Source organism: Trichosurus vulpecula, chromosome 4 (assembly GCF_011100635.1).
Source record: "Trichosurus vulpecula isolate mTriVul1 chromosome 4, mTriVul1.pri, whole genome shotgun sequence".
Classification (NCBI taxonomy): Eukaryota; Metazoa; Chordata; class Mammalia; order Diprotodontia; family Phalangeridae; genus Trichosurus; species Trichosurus vulpecula.
Genome location: NC_050576.1, coordinates 75,972,474 through 75,991,228, shown reverse-complemented (window position 1 = coordinate 75,991,228; position 18,755 = coordinate 75,972,474). Strand labels below are relative to the sequence as shown.

General features: G+C 45.2%; 1 protein-coding gene across 1 annotated transcript; it reads right to left on the bottom strand.

Annotated features, from left to right (window-relative positions):
* Positions 1-1,394: 1,394 nt before the first annotated feature.
* Positions 1,395-7,233, bottom strand: IER5 (immediate early response 5). The gene is made up of 2 exons (XM_036756359.1): positions 5,883-7,233; positions 1,395-1,462 (listed from the first exon to the last, which is right to left on the bottom strand). The coding sequence occupies exon 1, from the start codon at positions 7,019-7,021 to the stop codon at positions 6,110-6,112; it is 912 nt and encodes a 303-aa protein (XP_036612254.1). The 5' UTR covers positions 7,022-7,233; the 3' UTR covers positions 1,395-1,462; positions 5,883-6,109.
* Between the last annotated feature and the right edge of the window lie 11,522 nt (positions 7,234-18,755).

Below are 18,755 nucleotides of genomic sequence, written 5' to 3'. Positions count from 1 at the left end.
ATTCTAACCCCTCCGATTGTTGTTGGTTGTCCTTTGTTTTTGAAGTGACATCAGGAAGGAGATGTCAGGACTTGCAAGTGAATTGGATTTAAGTGAGGGAGGGCTGTGCAAAGTCACCAGCCTTACTTTCTCTTCTGGAGTCATCTGGGTCTAGTAGGGAGATATAGATCAGGATGACTGGAGGTGGCCCTGCAATGCTTCTGATTACTGGGAAAACCCAAGTGGGATAAAAATCCAAAAACAGAGTCTTTGAATAAGACATGTGGAACAAAAAAAATACAACTGGATCTAGTGGCCTTTGTTTCCCTTTTGATGAGGACTTGGCTCTTACACTTAAAAAAAGGAAGTTGCTGCCCATCAGTCTTGTCAAAGCCTAGGCTATTGTTAATCTTACCTATCTTCTATCCTTCCACAAGTCCTAAACAGACTACACACAGATCAACAAAGTTTGAAAAAGTTGAATCCAACAAGACAGAGGCCTGATTTTTATTGGAGTTATTTTGATGAGCAACCACACCCTTATTCTCATAAACTCTCTTCAAAAACATTTCCAGAATCCAGGTCTCCCTCACCTTCCTAAGACCATACCCTGAAGTCAGTGAAAGCGGTCACCCAGTACTATGATGAAGAAAAGTCTTCCAAAAACAGTATCTTTTAGAGATAATCAAAGTTAATTAACTTATTTTTGTTGCTCGAAATCTGTTAGGTTCTAGTAATTGAGAGGTATCATAGGACAGTGTAAAAATCACTGGGTTTCTAAGTTAGAGGACCTAAGTTCAAATCCAGACTGCCCCTTACTAGCTCTATGCCCTTGGGCTTCCATTTCCTTATATAGATTAAATGATCTAACCAGCTCTAAATCTAGGAGCCTACAAATTCGACCCATATGATTGTTAGAAATTAGGTGAAGTTCGAGATGAAATTCAGAAACACTAAATTTTTACATGTATCATTGAAAAAAAAAATTCTCCCAAGATTAGGAAGTCATCTCTGGATTTTACTTTTCCCTTAAATCCTCCAGTTGCTAATAACCTTCCCCCTGCTAAGCAGCAAGGGTGTCCTGAAGGAGAGTCAGGGAGCAAGAAGGTAATGACCTCTACCACCTCAGCCTCAGATGCATGTGGTGATAGCCCAGGATCCTTTGACCAAAAGTCCCAAGAATAGTGTCCCTCTGGCTGTTTCCAGGATCACCTGCATGGCCACCATTCATGAGGACAATGCTTGTGGAGAAGGGGCCCAACATCCCCACCAACACCAATGGTTGAACAACTGCAGAGAGCAGGTAAACCCAACAACAGCCCAACTACAAGCTGTGTTTCCAGCCAGCCCCTACAGTCATCACCCAGAGGAGCAATCCTTGTGAACATTTAGAATTCCTCTCTTCTCAGCCACCAGTTACTGAAGACTCAAAAAAGAAATTTCTCACCACCAAAGTCCTCAGTACCATCAAATGGCTCAACATCTGAAACAAAATAGACATGATTTTATCAATTTTATCAATATATTACCAACTGTTTTGCTACCACACCCTAAGAACCACTGGACCTTTCCATCTGACTTGACCCCCCAGAACTTCCTGTGTGTGGTCTCTGGAATGTAAACTCTGAGAGACTGCTTTACTTTTTCAATTTGTGTCCCCACTGAGCACAATGCTTTGCACATAATAAGGGCTTAATCTATGTTTTTTCATTCATATATTCGTTCCTGCCAAATTCACTACTCTCGACCCCAGTCCCCCTTTTGTAAAATGATGAATTCAATCAGGTGACCTTTGAGGTCCCTTCTGGCAATACTCAAAAACTGCATGTCATCCCCTACCTAGACTATAAGTGCCAAGAGGGTAAGGTCTCTGTGGTTCACTTAAACTTTGTATCTCCCCTGCCTTACTTAGCACAGTATTCTGCTAATACTAATGGCTTAACTGTCTAATTAAATTGAGAAAGCCAACATTTTCTAAGAGGGCAATCAATGAAAAAGAACCAAATACTTAAAAGGCAGGGGTAGTATAAAAATGGTTTATTCAGAGCTAAAAATAATTCTGTTGAGAAGCTATACATGTCTCCCAGCAAATTCAGGGGTAGGACCCCTTTCTCCTCCCAATCCCCAAAATAGGATAAACTGTGGATTGCCTTCTAGTCACAGACTTACTTGTAGAATATCCTAGATTTGAGGAGGCCATCACAGAGTATCAGTAGCTTTACTTGAGAAACATTCTATGCCATAGCATAATCATGTAGTCTATTATGCTCTTCCTTATCCTATGAAAGTGAACACACAAGATCTTTGCACTTGGTGTGTTCTCATTTCTGCTGCTTATTACTCATCTGTGCAGAGTCGTTTGATATAATCTGGAAAGCAACCAGGCTGGCAAAAAGAGAAGTAAATAGCAGCCAAAAATATGCTCATAGAATAAGGATTGATTACTTCCAAGTGTCATTAGTAACGACTCACTTCGATAGCATTTAAGGGTTGGGTTTTTTTTTCTGCTTTGTTTTAAGTGCCATCCTTGACACAATTCTGTCAGGTCAGTATTTTTGTTAACCAGACCTGAGAGTCCACTGAAGCAGAGAACCTCTCTAACAATGCACATCTGCACTTTCTCTGCAGTTTGGAGTCTTAGGGCGTTGCCTGCTGAGATGTTAACGGGACTTGTCCAGGAACACACAACCAGGACTTGTCAGAGGCAGCCCTTCAACTTGGGTCTTCCTGACTCCAGGCCTAAGACCTTAGCTGCCTCTCCGAGCAAGCACTTGATATCCTCATATTTTTATAGCTTAAAAAACACTCCAAAGTTAAGTGACTTGCCCAGAATCACACAGCTAGTGAGTAGAAAAGCTGGGATTAAAATCGAACCCTAGTTCCTTTTCCTTTACAGCAGGCTTGAAACAAAGTAGAATCATTTTTAAACACACCAAGACTTCCCCCAAGTTAATGAGCTCTTTAAAAACACAACATACTTGGTTTTTAGCCAGAGATCTTATTTTTGAAGGAAGAAGTCAACATATTCAGTTGTCATTACAAAGCTGGGGTTAAATATTTAAAGGTGCCAGTGTATCTTCTGAGTTCTCACGCTAATAGATATATGGTGATCACAAGGAAAGAGGGGGAAATCTTGAACAATTAGCCCTGCCTCATGTATTCTTGGGCCTAAAAATAGCAACTGTTAACCCCCTTCAAATATAAAAATGCACTTAAGTGAAAGTGGCCCCAGTTTGATACTCACACTTTCTTACAATTAGGAATGTTTATAAAATTGTCACCAGACGTTAAGTGTCTAAGTAATCTTTTGAAACTGTAATAGTTTGAGGTGTGATTTCTCAAGGCTTGGTCAATTTTAGGAAAAGCCAACTTAAAAAGAACATTTAATCCTATAAAAACATTGAGATGTGACCAAACAGGTTAACATTTTTAAACTCTTATGCCAAAGATACATAATGGCATAAACACTGAAAACACTGCCTAGCCTGACCAATATCCTGGTAAAGTGCAAGGATCTGAGTTGAAATCATCATTCGAACCTTGCTTGCTACCTGTATTGTCCTTGGACCAGTCACCCTTCCTGGGTCTTAACTTCTGTAGACCCTGTAGTCTAGAACCATAATCACGTAACTATCATCAGTCTACCACCAAGTGTTTCCCAAATTTTCTCAATTTTCCCTACCTTCTATGACCACTTCAGAATCCTGTGATCTATTCATAATTTACTGGAGAGTTCTAGGGCATAGCACAGTTTTAAAGCATCGGACATGTTTCGGCAATTACAGGCTTTATTATCAATCTGCTCCTTTCTCCACTTACACAGCCACCCTGGGGCAGGCCCTCATCCCCTTTCACCTGGATTATTTTTATAGCCTCCTAATTGGTCTCCTGGTATCCAGTTTCTCCCTCCTCCACTCTGTCCTTCACACAGCTGCCAGATTGATATTCCCAAAGCAGAGGTTTGATCCTGTCATTCTCCTGCTCAAGAGGGTCCAGTGGCTCCCTCTTGCCTCTGGAATCAAATGCAAACCCCTTCTGTTGGGCTCTTAAAGCTCTTCACAATCTGGCTCCATCCTAGTTTAGTGCACATTAATGTCCAGACTAGGGTCCAGCTGAACTGGCTTGCTTCCTGTTCCATTTATAGCACTCCATGTCTGTACTTTTTTGCAAACTACCTCCCCATACAGACTGCATTCCCTTCTCACTTGGAATTCATGGCTTACTTGAATATTCAGCTTGGGCCCCAATACCTACAGGAAGCCCATCCTAATTCTCTAACCCCTGGCAAACTACTCTGGATATAATTTTGGGGAGTAGACATTTTTCCTCAATTAAAAATGTAAACTTTTTGAGGGCAAAAGTGGGGAGAGGGTTGCATTTATATTTCCAATACCTAGCACATAGGCAGGTGCTTGTTGAAAAATGATTTATTCTTCAGAGCTGGACTTTGCTGTTCTAGCTAAAAAGCTCACTTACATGAAGCCTTGAACTTCAGTTTTAGTAGAGACATTTGTTTTTGGTTGGCATCACTTGCATTAGCCACGTGACCCAAATACTGATGTCACCAATTGGCATTTAAAGTAAGTCAGAATGTCAGTTTACTAGTACTAACTTCCTACAATTTGCCTACCTTTCTTCAACGGCCACCTCATCTATCTCTTGATATTTTTTTTGACACCTCTACAAGATAAAACAGCAGAAAAAAACTAATTTCAAAATTTTTTTTCCCACCTTTAAGACAACTGGGTCCACTTATGAGTGACCTTCCTCTTATTCCTAAGAGAGTAAAGATTTCAATTGCCTCATGAACATTGGCATGGCTAAACACAATTTTTTTAAGTTAATTTAGACACGACAACAGATTGTCAACTAATTCTCAGGAGCTACGTTATAATTGGCTATGTAGCTTTTCCATAAACCTATTTATTCTACTTCAAAGGACTGTTAAAGGCATTTTAGTGGAAGAGATATAAAGATGCTAATGGGAAATCCTATGGCCAGAGGATGGCTGTACCCCCTTAAGACTGGGTGACAGAAAACTTCAAAGAATGAAAAAAAATTGGTCCAACCTACACTGGCATTTCTGGTCTATTTAATAGCAGCCCCAGCTTAGGCTATTTCTGCATCGGGTCATAGATGTATTTTATTTCAGAGAATGGGCTGTAAACACTGTCACTATGGTCTGTGGAAGGCTTGAGCTTTTCCTTGCTCACCCGGGTAGGACCCCTTTCTCCTCCCAATCCCAAGTAGGTGATTACAGAAAAGGACACACAAGTTGCTTCAAAATATTTAATACGTGTCAGACACGTAAAAGTTACATTTTATACAAAAAAATGTCAATACACGAAGAAAATACTGTACAAAAAACTCTACAAGTCCCCCCAGCCTTTATACAACAAAGACGGGAGTCACCAAACCTACGAGGCCGTAAGGCCTTTCCATGGGGGCATCTGTAAACTTTTTCATTAAACACTTTTTAAAAGCACTGTGTAATAATTCTGACCTAGAGCTTTTAAAATATATATATTTATATATATATATTTCCTTATAAACTCCGTATTTCTAAGCTTGATCTCTTCTAAGAAGCTTATCAAGCTTTCTTAGGGGGGTGGGAGGCCGTGGAGGGAGGAGACCATGGAATCTGTCCACAAGAAATGTTCCCTCCCGCCCCCAAGATCGGCTCTAGGGTGAGAGGGGGGGACTCCAGCGCGCGCCCCCTCCCCGCGGGGCGGGCGTGAGGAGTGTGTAGAAAGTCCCTTCCTCCCCGGAGGGAGGGGGCTCCCCGGCCGGGCCGCTTCCTTCTCGACGCCGGCGGAGGAAAGTCCCGGCCCCACGCCCGCCCCCGCCGCCCTCCCCAGCGTCTCGAGCCCCGGACCAGAAACCCTGTGACAAAAAAGCCTTACTTCAACAATAAACTTACAAAAAACAGCTTTATAACACAAGACCCCCCGCGCGCCGGGGCCGACGGGGGTGGCAGAGTCCCGCTCGCGGCTCGCCCCCGGGCAGGTCCCGCTGCCCAGCCGGCTCCGGGAGGGGGGGCAACGGGCCGGGGGCGGGGCCCGGCGGGGGCGGGGCGGTGCCGCGCCAGTCTCCTCCTCGGGCGCCCCTCCCCCGCCCGGGCCCCGGGCGATCAGAAGGCCACGATGGCGGTGCTCCAGGGGTTGAGGTTTCTTAACACCGGCTTATCGCAGTACATGGGCCCGGGTTCCGCCGCTTCCGCACCGCGCTGCGGCTCCTCCTCCTCCTCGCCGTCCTCGTCCTCGCGGCCGCCCCCGGGGCTTTTGCGCAAGAGTCCGGAGAAGCTGGACCCGAAGATGGTGATGAGGTTGGCCACGTTACCGGTCTCCATCTCCTCCTCGTCGCCCGGCTGCTCCTCCGAGTCCCTGCGGGGTTTCTTCACCGGGGAGCCGCCCGAAGCCAGGCACCCCGCGGGGCCGCCCCCTGCCCCCGAGGCGCTCCTTTTCCGGGGGCAGATGGGCGGCGGCGGCGGGGCCCCCTCGTCCGGACGCGGGCGGCAGCCGCAGTCGGCCCGCGGGGCGCCGTGCGGGGAGCAGCAGAGGCGGCGGCAGCAGCAGTGCCGCGCCCGCGGCGGCCCCTCCGGGGCGCCTTCCCCCCCGCCGCCACCTCTCTCCGTCTGCGCCGCCTCCACGCGGCGCCTCGGGGCTTCGGGCCCCGCCTCGGCTCTCGCGGGCGGCGACCCCTCCGGCGGGCGCTTCCCGAGCCCCGGGGGCACGGCGGGCGGCTCGGGCGCGGCGCCGACGGGCTCCGGGTCCTGCTCCATGCCGCTGTCCGTCGGGAGCGGCTCTCCCCAGCCCGGGGCCGGCTCCCCGGGAAGCGGCTGCGCCGGCGTGGGCTGCGGGGGTCCCCCCGCCCCGGGGCCGCCCAGGCAGGGGTCGCTCAGGTAGACCTGGCGGGCGCTGCGGAGCACCAAGGACACCAGCAGGTTCTTGTGCAGTTTGATGCCGCCGCGCTGAACCCTCGAGTTGTAGATCTTGCCCAGGGAGATGCTGACGATACGGTGAGCCTCCAGCTTGAACTCCATCCTCCCTCGCTCCCGCGGCTCTAAGGCGTCTGACTCACGGGGGGCTACCCTTCGGTCCCGTCACCGGGGAGGGTGTGGGGCCGGAGGCGGAGACGCGTGAGCTCCTCCCTCGGCCCAGAGCGACTGAACAAACAACCGGGACTACGGCGACGCGAGCTCTGACCCCCTTTCTCACGGCCACGACAGACAACACAGCAGCTTAGCAACCGGTCCCGCCGCTAACTGAGTGGAGACGGGCGACCCGGCGGCTTTATATAGCCCTGTCGCGCCAGCCAATCAGGAGGGACTAGCGACCGTTCCGACCGGTTCGGGGAGCGCTCGCGCTCCCTCGTGCGCCCCTCTGAGCCAATCAGAGGCCGAGGACAGGAGACAGGGCAGATTCGAACGTTTGTCCCGCGGAGCCCTCTCTTAAAGGGGGAAACAGCGTGGAAGAGGAAGCGGTTCTCGAGGGGGGAGGGGAACGAGAAGGCAAAGTCCCCAAGGTGTCACCTCTCTGGGAGCTCGGGCGTTCTCGGAGGAGGCGGGGGAAAGCCAGCGCCGGCCCAGCCCTTTGTTCGGCTGTTTGTGTGGTTAGGAGTGTGTTCAGGTGTGTACTGGACGCGGCTGGATTCCCAGAGCCGAAGCTGGCGCTCCTGACGGTGGTTTCCCTGCCGTCCCCGCCGCCGCCCGCCACCGCCCCCCACCCCTTGAAAAAAACAAAACAAAACCCTGCTGCTCTGTGTAAGCCGCCTTCCAAGAGACATCCTGGGGGGAGGCTGAGAAGCCTGAGTTCGAATCCTGCCTCTTTGGCAGTCACTTAAACCTCCTTGGACCTCAGTTTCCCCGTCTGTAAAGGGTGCAGGCTCTAAAGCCACCGAGGTCCTTTCCAACTCCAGAGCAGGGCCAGGGTTCGCTTCCTGACTGCGCCCCTCCCCCCACACTGTACCGGGACACACACCCTTTCCCTGTCACTCCACCCTTTTCCCCTCCCCCGCCCCGTGCCCGCCTCCTCGGGCAGAAATTCCATTTGAAGAGCCTTTGCTAGGTCGGTTTGGTAGCTGGTCCGAGGCGTGGGAACCCGGCCGTACAGTGTTATTAACCGGCCCCTCACCTGCCAGACTCGAGCACTCCTCCAGCTTGGCTGGGTCCGGGCAACCTTAGGCGCTGCCCCGAGTAAAGGGGCAGGAGCGTGGGCTCTGTGGTTTTCTCCAGCCAATGCTCACCCGCTTCTTGTCGCCGGGCTGTGTCTTGTGCCCAGGCTGTTCGTCCTCGGGCCAGAGCACACCTGGTCAGACGGCAGTCCTGCAAAAAGGAGCTAGAAACTTCGCAGGGTTGGGGCGTCCCCATTAGTACGGGGAAGTCTTGCTCTCCCGGTGCGGGTCATTACAGTTTGATGTGTCAGAAGACCAAAATACTTTGGGGTCATATGCCAGCCCTAGAATTTTCTGAACAGTAAATCTCTTCCGGACTCTACACCTGAATGACACCATTGCTAAATTTATGCACTAGAGAACCGACCTCACTGAGGAGATCTGGGTTCTAGTGTGACCTGGATGTGACTGTGGGCAAATCACTTCACTGCGACTTAATTTTACTTTTTTTTTTAATGGAACTATTTAAATAGCTTCTATATATGTAGGTAGGGGAAGGTGTTAAGTAAATTCATAGATGTAAGTGTTTTGAGCTGTTCGGAACACAAATATGATGTCATTTCAAGATAGAGATATGCCTTTAATTAAGAAAAGCCAAAATACAAAAATCCAAACTTAGAAAACATTTAAATTAAGGAGCAATTACTTTCATTCCAAAAGCGTATTCCCACGGCTTCTCTTCAAATAGCAACTCCCCAAAGTGCATTCAAAATATAGTTTTAAGATTTTGTTTACACAAAACATTTCAGAAACACACATAGAGCTCATAAGATTTAGCACTTGAAAGGTCACAGGTAGTAATTAATAAAGCTGGAATTCAAACCCAATTCCTCTGCCTCCACATCTCTATTACATATTTAATAAAACAAGGTACGTCTTTATTTGATTCTTCTTGGCGGTTCCAGTGACTGTGTGAGTTGAACACATCCTCATCTGTAAAATGGAGGGATTGTATTAGATTACCTCCAAGGTAATCTCTACTAGTTATAAAGCAGGGATCCTATTAAGACACAGTGATAATTACCCTACTCACAGAGGTAGGGTTAAATGTCCAAAACCGAATGAAGGCAGTTCTTACATTTCAACAGTTAATAAACATTTAAGTTACTACCGGGTGGCCGACCCACACTAAATCCTGGGAATACAAAATTTGAAAAAGAAAGACACAATCTGCCCTCAAGGAGTTTACTATCTGGTGAGGGTAGACAGCACCCAAAAGAAGGCTGGAAGGGCGGTGGAGGTAAGTTGGAGAAGTCAAAGAAATCCAAGATGAGTGCTGCTGGGTGGGAAATGAATAGATGTCTGAGATCTCAAACAAAACAGCGATAGGAGGAATGTTAAATTTGATGTCCCAGGTGCTGGGTTTGAATCCTGATTCACCAGCTGTGGGACTTGTGGCCAATCATTTGATTTCTTTGGCTCTCCCCATCTATAAAATTAAGGGGGGATTGGGAGGAAGAAGGCTTGGACTTTAAAAATCAGTTTCAGCTCTAACTATATGATTTTAGAATCTTTGAAGAAAAATTAACATTATTTTAAAATAATTATTCCTTCCCTTCTGAGGAAAATTAACCTTGTAGACCCAACTTTAAAAAAATGATAAACAAGAAAGCAAGGGTTGTGGGAAAGAAATAGCTTTAAGAGGAAATAAACTCAGACAGTTTTTTATCTCTTCTGTCTTCCCCCCCCCCCCGCCCCCCCCCACCAACCCACCTTTTCTGAATCACTTTTTCCATTACTACCCACGTCTTTCCAAAATTTTAACCTCTTTTCCCTGCTGACTGCTCTGCTACTGAAAGATTCCTTCCCTTCAAAGTCTTTATAAAGCAGACCTAACTCAAGGTTTCTAGGAGGACCTTTTCTTAAACTACTCATTCATTTTCTTCACTCTCCACTTCCCTTTTTAAACTATCTATAAACAGTTACGTCTAAGCTGTTTCCTACTTTGAGTTACTTTGTAAAGGTGACATAAATTGCTTCTTTCGATCAGATATCTGCCCTTTCTTTGTCTTCGAAGAAGGTATCCCTCGATAAAGGAGCACTTTTCTGAATAGTTAAAAATGAGTCCTGTATGGTATTCCTGAAATGAGTAGGTCCAAGCAACAGAATTAGAAGCATGATACTAGGTGAGTATATAGAAAAAATTAAAATACGTAATCTATGACAGCTGAACAAATTCTTCACGTGAATGCAATGAAATATTACTGCTCCTTATGGCACAAACATGAAATATGGACAAATATGAAAATTTCAGAAAACATGGGAAGAGAGGCAGCATTGCATAATGGACACCAGGCTAGGTTTAATCCTATCTCAGCCACCTTAAATGTTTGACAATGGGTATGTCATTTGTTTGTTGGTGTTGAGTCATGTTGGACTCTACATGATCCTATGGACAAAGTTCATGGGGTTTTCTTGGCAAAGATATTCCTTTACCATTTCCTTCTCTAGTGTATCCCCTTTTTATAGATGAGGAACTGAAGCAAATAGGGGTTAAGGTGACTTGCCCAGGGTCACACAGCTAGTAAGTGTTTGTTGCTGCATTTGAACTCAGGTTTTCATGACTCCAGACCTGGTGCTCTATCTACTACACCACTTAGCTGCCCCAAGTCATTTAACTTCTCTGTTAAATCAGGGTGATGATAATATCTACCTCACAGGGTGTGTGTGGGACTCAGCTGACATAAGGGGAGTGGTCTGAGTGTAGAGATAGTCTCTTTGTCTAAGAGTGACATGATGTCACTCTTGAAGCTCCTCATTGGAGTGAGCCCACTTCTTTTTGTAATAATTCATTCTCTCATTAATTGTTAACCAGAGTTGATTGCTACCCTCAGGAACACGTACTCTTCCAAGGGTATATAAACTGTGAGCCAGAAACCAGCCATGATTGTCTTTGGCATTCAAGAGTGCCACCGACCTCTTTTATTAATAAAATGCTAGCATTATTAATAAAATCATCAATTACCCAGAAATTACATCACTCAAACTTTATTCAAACCATACAACAGCCTTATAAGAGATTATAGGATAGAAATTGCTTCCTGGATATATAGTATAATTTGCCTTCTTTTCCAAAGCCTATTTATGAACCTTTTTGTTAAAAAAAATAGTAATTGCTTTCCTGTTCTTTTCCAATTAAACATTTATTGAGTGCCAATGATGTGCTAAGTGTTTCACTGAATATTAGCACCTCATTAAGAGGCAACCTATAAATCTTTATATCACTACCAAATTCTTCCCTCCCCCAATTCTAAATAATGTAGCTATTATAAACAAGTTTAATTCACTAGACAAGTTGTTTTTTGTTCTGCACAGCCTATCTAAATAAGCGATATAAACTAAATGGATATGAAATTCTAGGATCTATCCTCATGACTTGAATCCACATACACAGAAGGAATAACATCTTGCACTTGGTATTTTGCTTAAGCAGTCTAACTATTCTTCAATTGCAAATGGTATCCCTGGCTGTAAATGTACATTCTAAATAAATACTAGTGTCAGTTCTTAGGACTATTGTCAGGATTCTAGTGTATATAGAACAATTGGAAGTCTTACGAAATGAAATGACTAGGAAATAAAAAGTCCAATTATTTCTATTGCACCCACCTCCCAGGGTTGTGAGGATAAAGTAATATTTGCAAAGCATCTCACAGCTCTTAAGGTGTTCTATAAATGCTAGTTATTATTATTATTATTTTAATTTCATCAGTCCTCATTGCCTCATGAAGAGTTTCAGACTTTGTCAGACCTTGGGAGGCCTAGATCTGGCTCCACCATTTATTGAACTCTTATTACTGGACAAGAGATTTTAAGTTCTCTTAACCTCAGTTTCTTCATCTGTCAAATGGTAGTAATAAACCTTACCCTGCCTTGTAGGACTGTTGTGAGGATCTGATGAGATTATGGCTCATAAAAAAGGGACTGAAAACATAATTGAAGCTTTAATGACCTATGACTCAGCTGATGGTCCTTTCCAAACTGAATTCACAGACTGTTTTGTAAGAGCTTCCTCTTCTCCTCATCTTAGATCACTCACACATCTTCCACTTCTATCTTCTCCTTCACCTCTGTCTCTCATGAAGAGACAGCCCTTCTCCTTCTAAGGCAAACCCCTCTACATATCCTTGATCTCATCCCTTCCCATTGGTCAGATTTCTTCTTCTAGCACCCCTAGTCGCTAGTCTTCAATCTCTCCTGTCTCTTGGCTCCTTCCTTGGTGTCTACAAACACACTTATGTCTCCCCCATTCTCAGAGAACCCTCGCTTGATCTCTTATCCCTGCTAGCTCTATCTCTCCTTCCTTTCTTGGCTAAACTCCTTGAGAAAATTGTCTACAGTCAGTGTCTCTACCTCCTCTCAGTTCTAAACCCTCCACAATATGTTTTCCAACTAAATCATTCGGCTGAAACTGCTCTCTCCAAAGCCTCAATGATCTTTTTAATCAACAAATCTAATGGCCATTTCTCAATTCTCATCCTTCTTGACCTCTCTGCAGCCTTTGATACTGTTAATCACCTCTTCTGTATACTCTCTCTTCTCTAGGTTTTTGTGACACTTCTCTCTCCTGGTTCTCCTCCTACCTGTCTGACCAATCCTTCACATTCTCCTTTGCTGAATCCTCATCCAGATATGGCCCAAAGGAGGCCCCCAAGGCTCTGTCCTAGGCCCTCATCTCTATGTCCTCTCATCTGATGATCTCATCAGTTTCCAATGGAGTCAGTTATCAACACTATACAGATGATTCCAAGATCTATACTCTCCAGCCCTCCAGTCTCATAACAGCAACTGATTCTTAGACATCTCAAACTGGATGGGCCACAGGCATCTCAAACTCAACTGGTCTAAAACAGAACTGATTATCTTCCCCTTCTCCCCAACTCCCTCCTTCTTCTCAACATTCCTATTAGTGTCAAGGGGATTCCCATGCTCCCAGTCACCTAGGTTTGACACCTAGGTGTCAGCTCCAACTCCTTTCTTAGCCAAACTGTTTCCAAGTCTTCTCTTTTATACTTTCACAATTACCCCCTTCCCTGCACTCACAGAACTGCCACCCAGATACAGGCTCTTATCACCTCATACTTGGAATATTGCAATAGCCTGCTCTCTCGTCTTTCTGCATCAAACCTCTCCCCTCTCCAGTCCCTGTTCTGCTCAGCTGCCAAAGTGATCTTCCCAAATTGTAAGTCTGACCATTTCACCTCCCCTCCCCCCCTCAGTAAATTACAGGGGCTCCCTATTATCTCCCTGACAAAAATATTAACCCCTCTGTTTTGGCCTTTATAACATGTCCCCCTCCTACCTTTACAGTTTTCTTACATTTAACTCCCCTTAAATGTACTCTGTGATCTACCGACAGTAATCAGCCAATAAGCATTTATTATTAAGCACCTACTATGTGCTAGGCACAGTTCTAAAGCAAAGTCAGGTTCTTCCCTCTAGGAGCTCACAGTCTAGTGACAGTGGTTTTCTTGTCATTCTTGGCACATGATACTCCATCTCCCAACTCCTTGCTTATTCACCCACTGTCCCACATTCCTAGGGTGCTCCTTTCTCCTCACCCCACCCCCAACTCTGCCTCCTGCCTTTCCTGGCTGCCTTTGAGACACAGCTCAAACCTTACTTTGAGGTCTTTCCTGGTTCCCCTCTTCCCCCTAAGATTACCTCTAATTTATTCTGTATATATTTTACATGTACATAGTTGTTTGCATGTTCTTACTCCTATAAGAATATGAGCTTCTTAGGGGCAGGGATCACATTTTTTGTGTTTTTTGTTTTGTTGTTGCATTTTTTTTTTATTCCCCAGCTATTAGCCCTGTTCATGGAACATAGCAAGCATTTAATAAACTCTTGTTGATTGATGAAAACTTACAGTCTACTATATTCCTGTATTCCAAACCTTTCCTAGCTTGTCACAGCCCTTGAGAGCTTCAGGGTGACCTTCAAAGGAGTGGAGGAGCCATAATAGTCTTCATCAAATGTGTAAAGGACCTCTTGATTGTCAGTGCGGCGAATTCCCTCCACAGCTGTGGGTAGGAAACTTCCTTAATGATTTAAGAGCGAGCCCTACCCAGTTACCTGGGCCATATAAATGATTTGTCCAGGTTCGTTTAACAAGTAAGATATCAGAGTCAAGATTTGAGCCCTGGTCTCCGGGATTCCAGGCTTAGCAATCTAGCCCCCTACACCATGGTGCTTGTCCGGCCTCCTCATCCTTGTTTTTCCAAAGGTAAAGTCTTTATTATTCATTTCTTTGGGTCAGATTCACAGATTGCTATATTAGAAGGTAGATATTCCTCAATGAAAGAAGTCAAAATGTCAGAACAAGACTATTTTCCCCTAAAGGAAAGAATTGGTTAAAAGAAGCAAATCTGTCTTGTAGAAAAACGCTCGGTGGCATTGCCCTTTTAAGAAGGCTAATATTTTGGTTCCTAGTTGTTTTTCTCCCCCTCCACTCTCTCTGTGTGTCTCTCTTTCATTCCCAGGCTGATGTAATGCCTTAGTAAGTTTGAGACACAGTCACATGGTGGCCTCTGAGGTCAGAGTCCCGGGAAGCTCTCAGTCTGGTTTTCTTTATGTTTGATCTCGAGTTTGTCCGGGCGGTGTTGGGTGCGTGTCCCGATGAACGTGCTGATGATGAGCGTGCCTTATGTAGGGTTTTTAATGCGCTCCCCGCTGGGTCTAGAAACTGGCTTGTCTTACGTGGTCTGGCAATACTACAGGTTGCTATCTACGTGCCTTCTGGCTGGAGGGCTGGGAAAAACACCCTCGGTGCTCACAGCTGGGCTTTGTTGGGGGAAGCCGTGTTGGAATCGGCGGGTGTTTGGGGGATGTCTCATTTTACTGGCCAGAGATTGTGCTCGTTAGAGGTTTTAAGAAGGTTGCAAATGTGCCGCTGACCGCCCTTTGGATTCGAGCTGGTCAGGGTCTGCTTGGCTTATGTCTGTTGTATACTACGGCTTGGGCGGAAGGTCTGTATACATTAAGAACGGGCAAAGGAGGCAGGGTCCTACAAATCTGCCCTTGTTTTGTGTATTGGTTTGTCTTGGTTTGTTTGGGGGGGGGGGTGCTACTTTCCCTTACCAGAGAAGAGGAAGAGAGAGCCCAGGATAGGGAATTAATCGGTGTTCTCCCCACCCCCCCTTTTTTTTCTCCAGATCTAACTGGTCTGGAAAGCCATGACAAACAATTAACAATCCTCCCTCTCAGCTGCTGTTTCCCAAAATAAAGCGGAGGCATCTAGGTGGGCGGGGTGCTGGGAGGGAGGTGGCCTCTTTGGAGTAGGCTTGAATCATCGGTAAAACCTCCATCTGGATCTCTCTAGGTGAAGGGAGGGTTGGCACGATTTGGGGGTGGGGGAGCATGAGGAATCCCAGGAGATCAAATTAGCCAGAAGACCCGGGCCCACCTGGAAGGCAACTAGAGAACTGCCTGCAAAGACAGGAAACAGCTTGTGTTCAAACATAGTAATTCTTTTTTTAAAGCAGCATGTTGTGTAGGGATGCTGGTTGGGGTTTTCTTTCCCTCTGGCTTTAGCGAGTAAGTCACTCTGCTAGGCTCCCGCAGGAAACTAGAAAAGTCTGCAGGCATGATCTTCAATTCCTTTACCCCCTCCCCATATTTGCAAGAGGTGTTACAACCCACACCCTTTCTTGGAAATTTAGTTCTGATGTCAGAAATTGCCCGGCATCAGATCCTGGGGGATTGCTTCTCTTTTCCTAATCCCCTCTCTTTCCTTCTCTCCTGTTTCTTCTTCTCTATTCTCTCTCTTTTTTTTTCTTGAACAACACAAGGCTCACCTTTCACCTCAGTGTCCCAACTGGACCTGGACGGTTCAAAAGTGGGTGGCCCTGCTTATCGGAGTGGGTGTGCGAGGGGAGGCAATAAAAGGTTAAAGGGCAAGGTGCAAACGCTGAACAAACAAAGGGAATGGAGTGGTGGAGAAGCTTTAGCCACGTGGAGCACAAGATGCAGGATGAATTAGACCAGGTGACCAAACCCAGTTATATTCTAGGATTAAGAGAGCACCGGTCAAATCATATTGAATCTGGCCGGAAGAAGAAGAAAAAAGTTGCTTATCTACACATACTACAGAGGGAACAAAATTTCCATCTCAGAGAGAGATTTGACCCATGAATCATCTTTCATTTCTATCATTCTCAGTTGATAACGGCGTTGATTCCGAGGTGGGGGAAGGGTGCCGGGACTGTCAAAGAGCTTCTCGTGTTCCTGAATGTAGAAAAAAACTAACAAGCCTCCTCAGGGAAATTATGGCATATAACGGGCAAAAATGTATGTTTTATTTTAGGGCATCTCGGCTAATTCTCATGTTTCGTTTTGTTTTCTTTTGTTTTAGCAGACCAAAGCAACTAGATAGAACCTTGGTACATGGTGCTCTGCTCAAGAAGTCATGCGTTTTATGATACGGTAGTGTTCTCGGATGGACATTAAGAAATGCATAGGCAAGTTTTAAAATTACCTAAGTCTGTTTTACAATTAAGTTAAATCAATAATTATAGGGTGTCCCAAAAGTCTTAGTGCAGTTTAAAGCTGTTAAAGCTTATTCTGCCACCAAAGGGGCAGAATAGTGGAGAAAATGCTAGTCTTTGAAGCAGGAAGTCAGTCAACAAATCTTCATTAAGCCTTACAATATGCCAAGCACAGTATGGAGCCCATCGGATACCATCCCCACACAAAAAAGGACAATCCCGTCCTTTAAGAGTTTACGTTCTAATGAGAGAAGATGACACATAAAAGGGAAGGTGAAAAGTGAGGGGACATGGCTGAAAAATCCTGAGAAAGAGAGATGGCCTTTCCCCAAAATGGAGGCTCTGGGAAGAACTCGTCACTGGCCAGAGGAGCTGGCAGGGAGTCTTCGTTCAAATCTCTGTCTGAAATGGGATATCAACACCTACAACCTATTTAACTGCTCTGAGCCTAGAATTCTTTATCTGTACAGTGAGTATAATAACTGAAGCTACACACAAGACTGTTGTGAGACCTAAATGAGATTCTACCTAAAACATTTCTTAAATCACTCCAATTCACACTGAAAAAGGCCCCCAAAAGAAGACTTGTCCTCCTGGTTTATGGGTGTCTCCCACTTGTCTGAGCTTGAAACCTTCTCTCCTTTGACCTCCAGATCTAGTTCCAAGATCTTACACTGGAAGGAGTGTTGAAACTGGAGCTACAAAGCCTGGGTTTCCAACTATGCTACTTACTGTGAGACCCTAGGCAATATCATCTGACAAAGCAGCAAAAATGAAGAAGAAAACGCGTCTGCAAAAAATTTAGTGTGTGACCCAACTAAGTCAGATCAGCTTAGTCAAGAACATTTATGAGTAAAATGAGAAGGGCAACAAACAGACAGAAAATAGAACAGATTTGTCAGTATTTTTCTATCAAAATATTTCCTTCAATGATCCTGGACCCCCACATTCGGACTATAATACTTCATCTCCCCCATGGGTTATTTGGGTAAGTGGAAATGACACTCAACAACACAAAGGCAGGCAGAGTGACCCATAGGCTGCTTAAGGTTACACAATTTTAAAAGCATTGAAGTAGCTATTTTCCAGATATCTGAAAGAGGTGAAGGTAGCGAACAATGCCACCATGCTCCCAAACAAGAACCCTCTGCTGCAGCTGAGTTGATCGAGGATCTTTGCCAATAACCTTTGTGCTCTTTCATCTCTACTCTTCCAATAAATACCCTTCCTTCCTCTTCTTTGCTTCCCTAAGTCCTGCCCATCCTTCAAGACTTAGCTCAAATCTAATCTCTTCCCTAAAGCCTTTCCTCACTGTTCGGCTAACAGCAAACTCTCTCTCTTCTAAACGTACATAGCACTGACCACTCATATTATTTGCCGTTTTTCTAGTCTATTGTGATAGATTATTACTGGCTATAGAGGAGAGGCTAGGGTTAGGAGAATCAGTTGAGCCGACCGGTATTGAAGGTGAAAATTAAAGGTTCATCATTTTGGAACTCGGGTCATCTAGTGCAACCCCATCATTGTATGTACCTGAAAACTAGGGATCCGAGAAGTTTGGTGACTTGCCCAAGGTCATACAACCAACATTTGAACACATATTCTAATCCTCTTTGAACTCAAATCCAGTGTTCTTTGCCACTGTACCAGGATGTACCCATCGAGAGCCAGAATTACTGCTTTGTTTATCCTTTCAATTCAACCAGCGTTTATAAAGTAGCTAACATGTTGCCTCAAACCTAAGGCTCACTTAATAAATGCTTGTTGAATGAATGAATACACAGGAGAACCAGTTTTTAGCCTGACACAATAACTGAACTTCGGAATTTGTTTGCCAGACCACGTCTGTGGCAATTCACTTATTCATCTTTAGCCAGCTAAAAGGCAGGGGATATCTCAGATTCAAGTAGAAAAATTGTTCCCAGGATTCCAAATATGTAAATATGTCTGCAGAAAATATCAGCGGGCATTTAATTTGCTAGCCTCTGTGAATGTGTAATCCTGGGCAAAACTGTATTATCGCCTCATTAGCACATTAATTTACTGTCTACTGTCTGCTGACCAGGGTTTCCTAATAACCTGAATCCTTCTGGAATACAGTTTTTAATTAATTAA

Bases quoted from the DNA above. Each gene is read 5' to 3' on its own strand.
- IER5 (XM_036756359.1), bottom strand. From the start codon at position 7,021: ATGGAGTTCAAGCTGGAGGCTCACCGTATCGTCAGCATCTCCCTGGGC.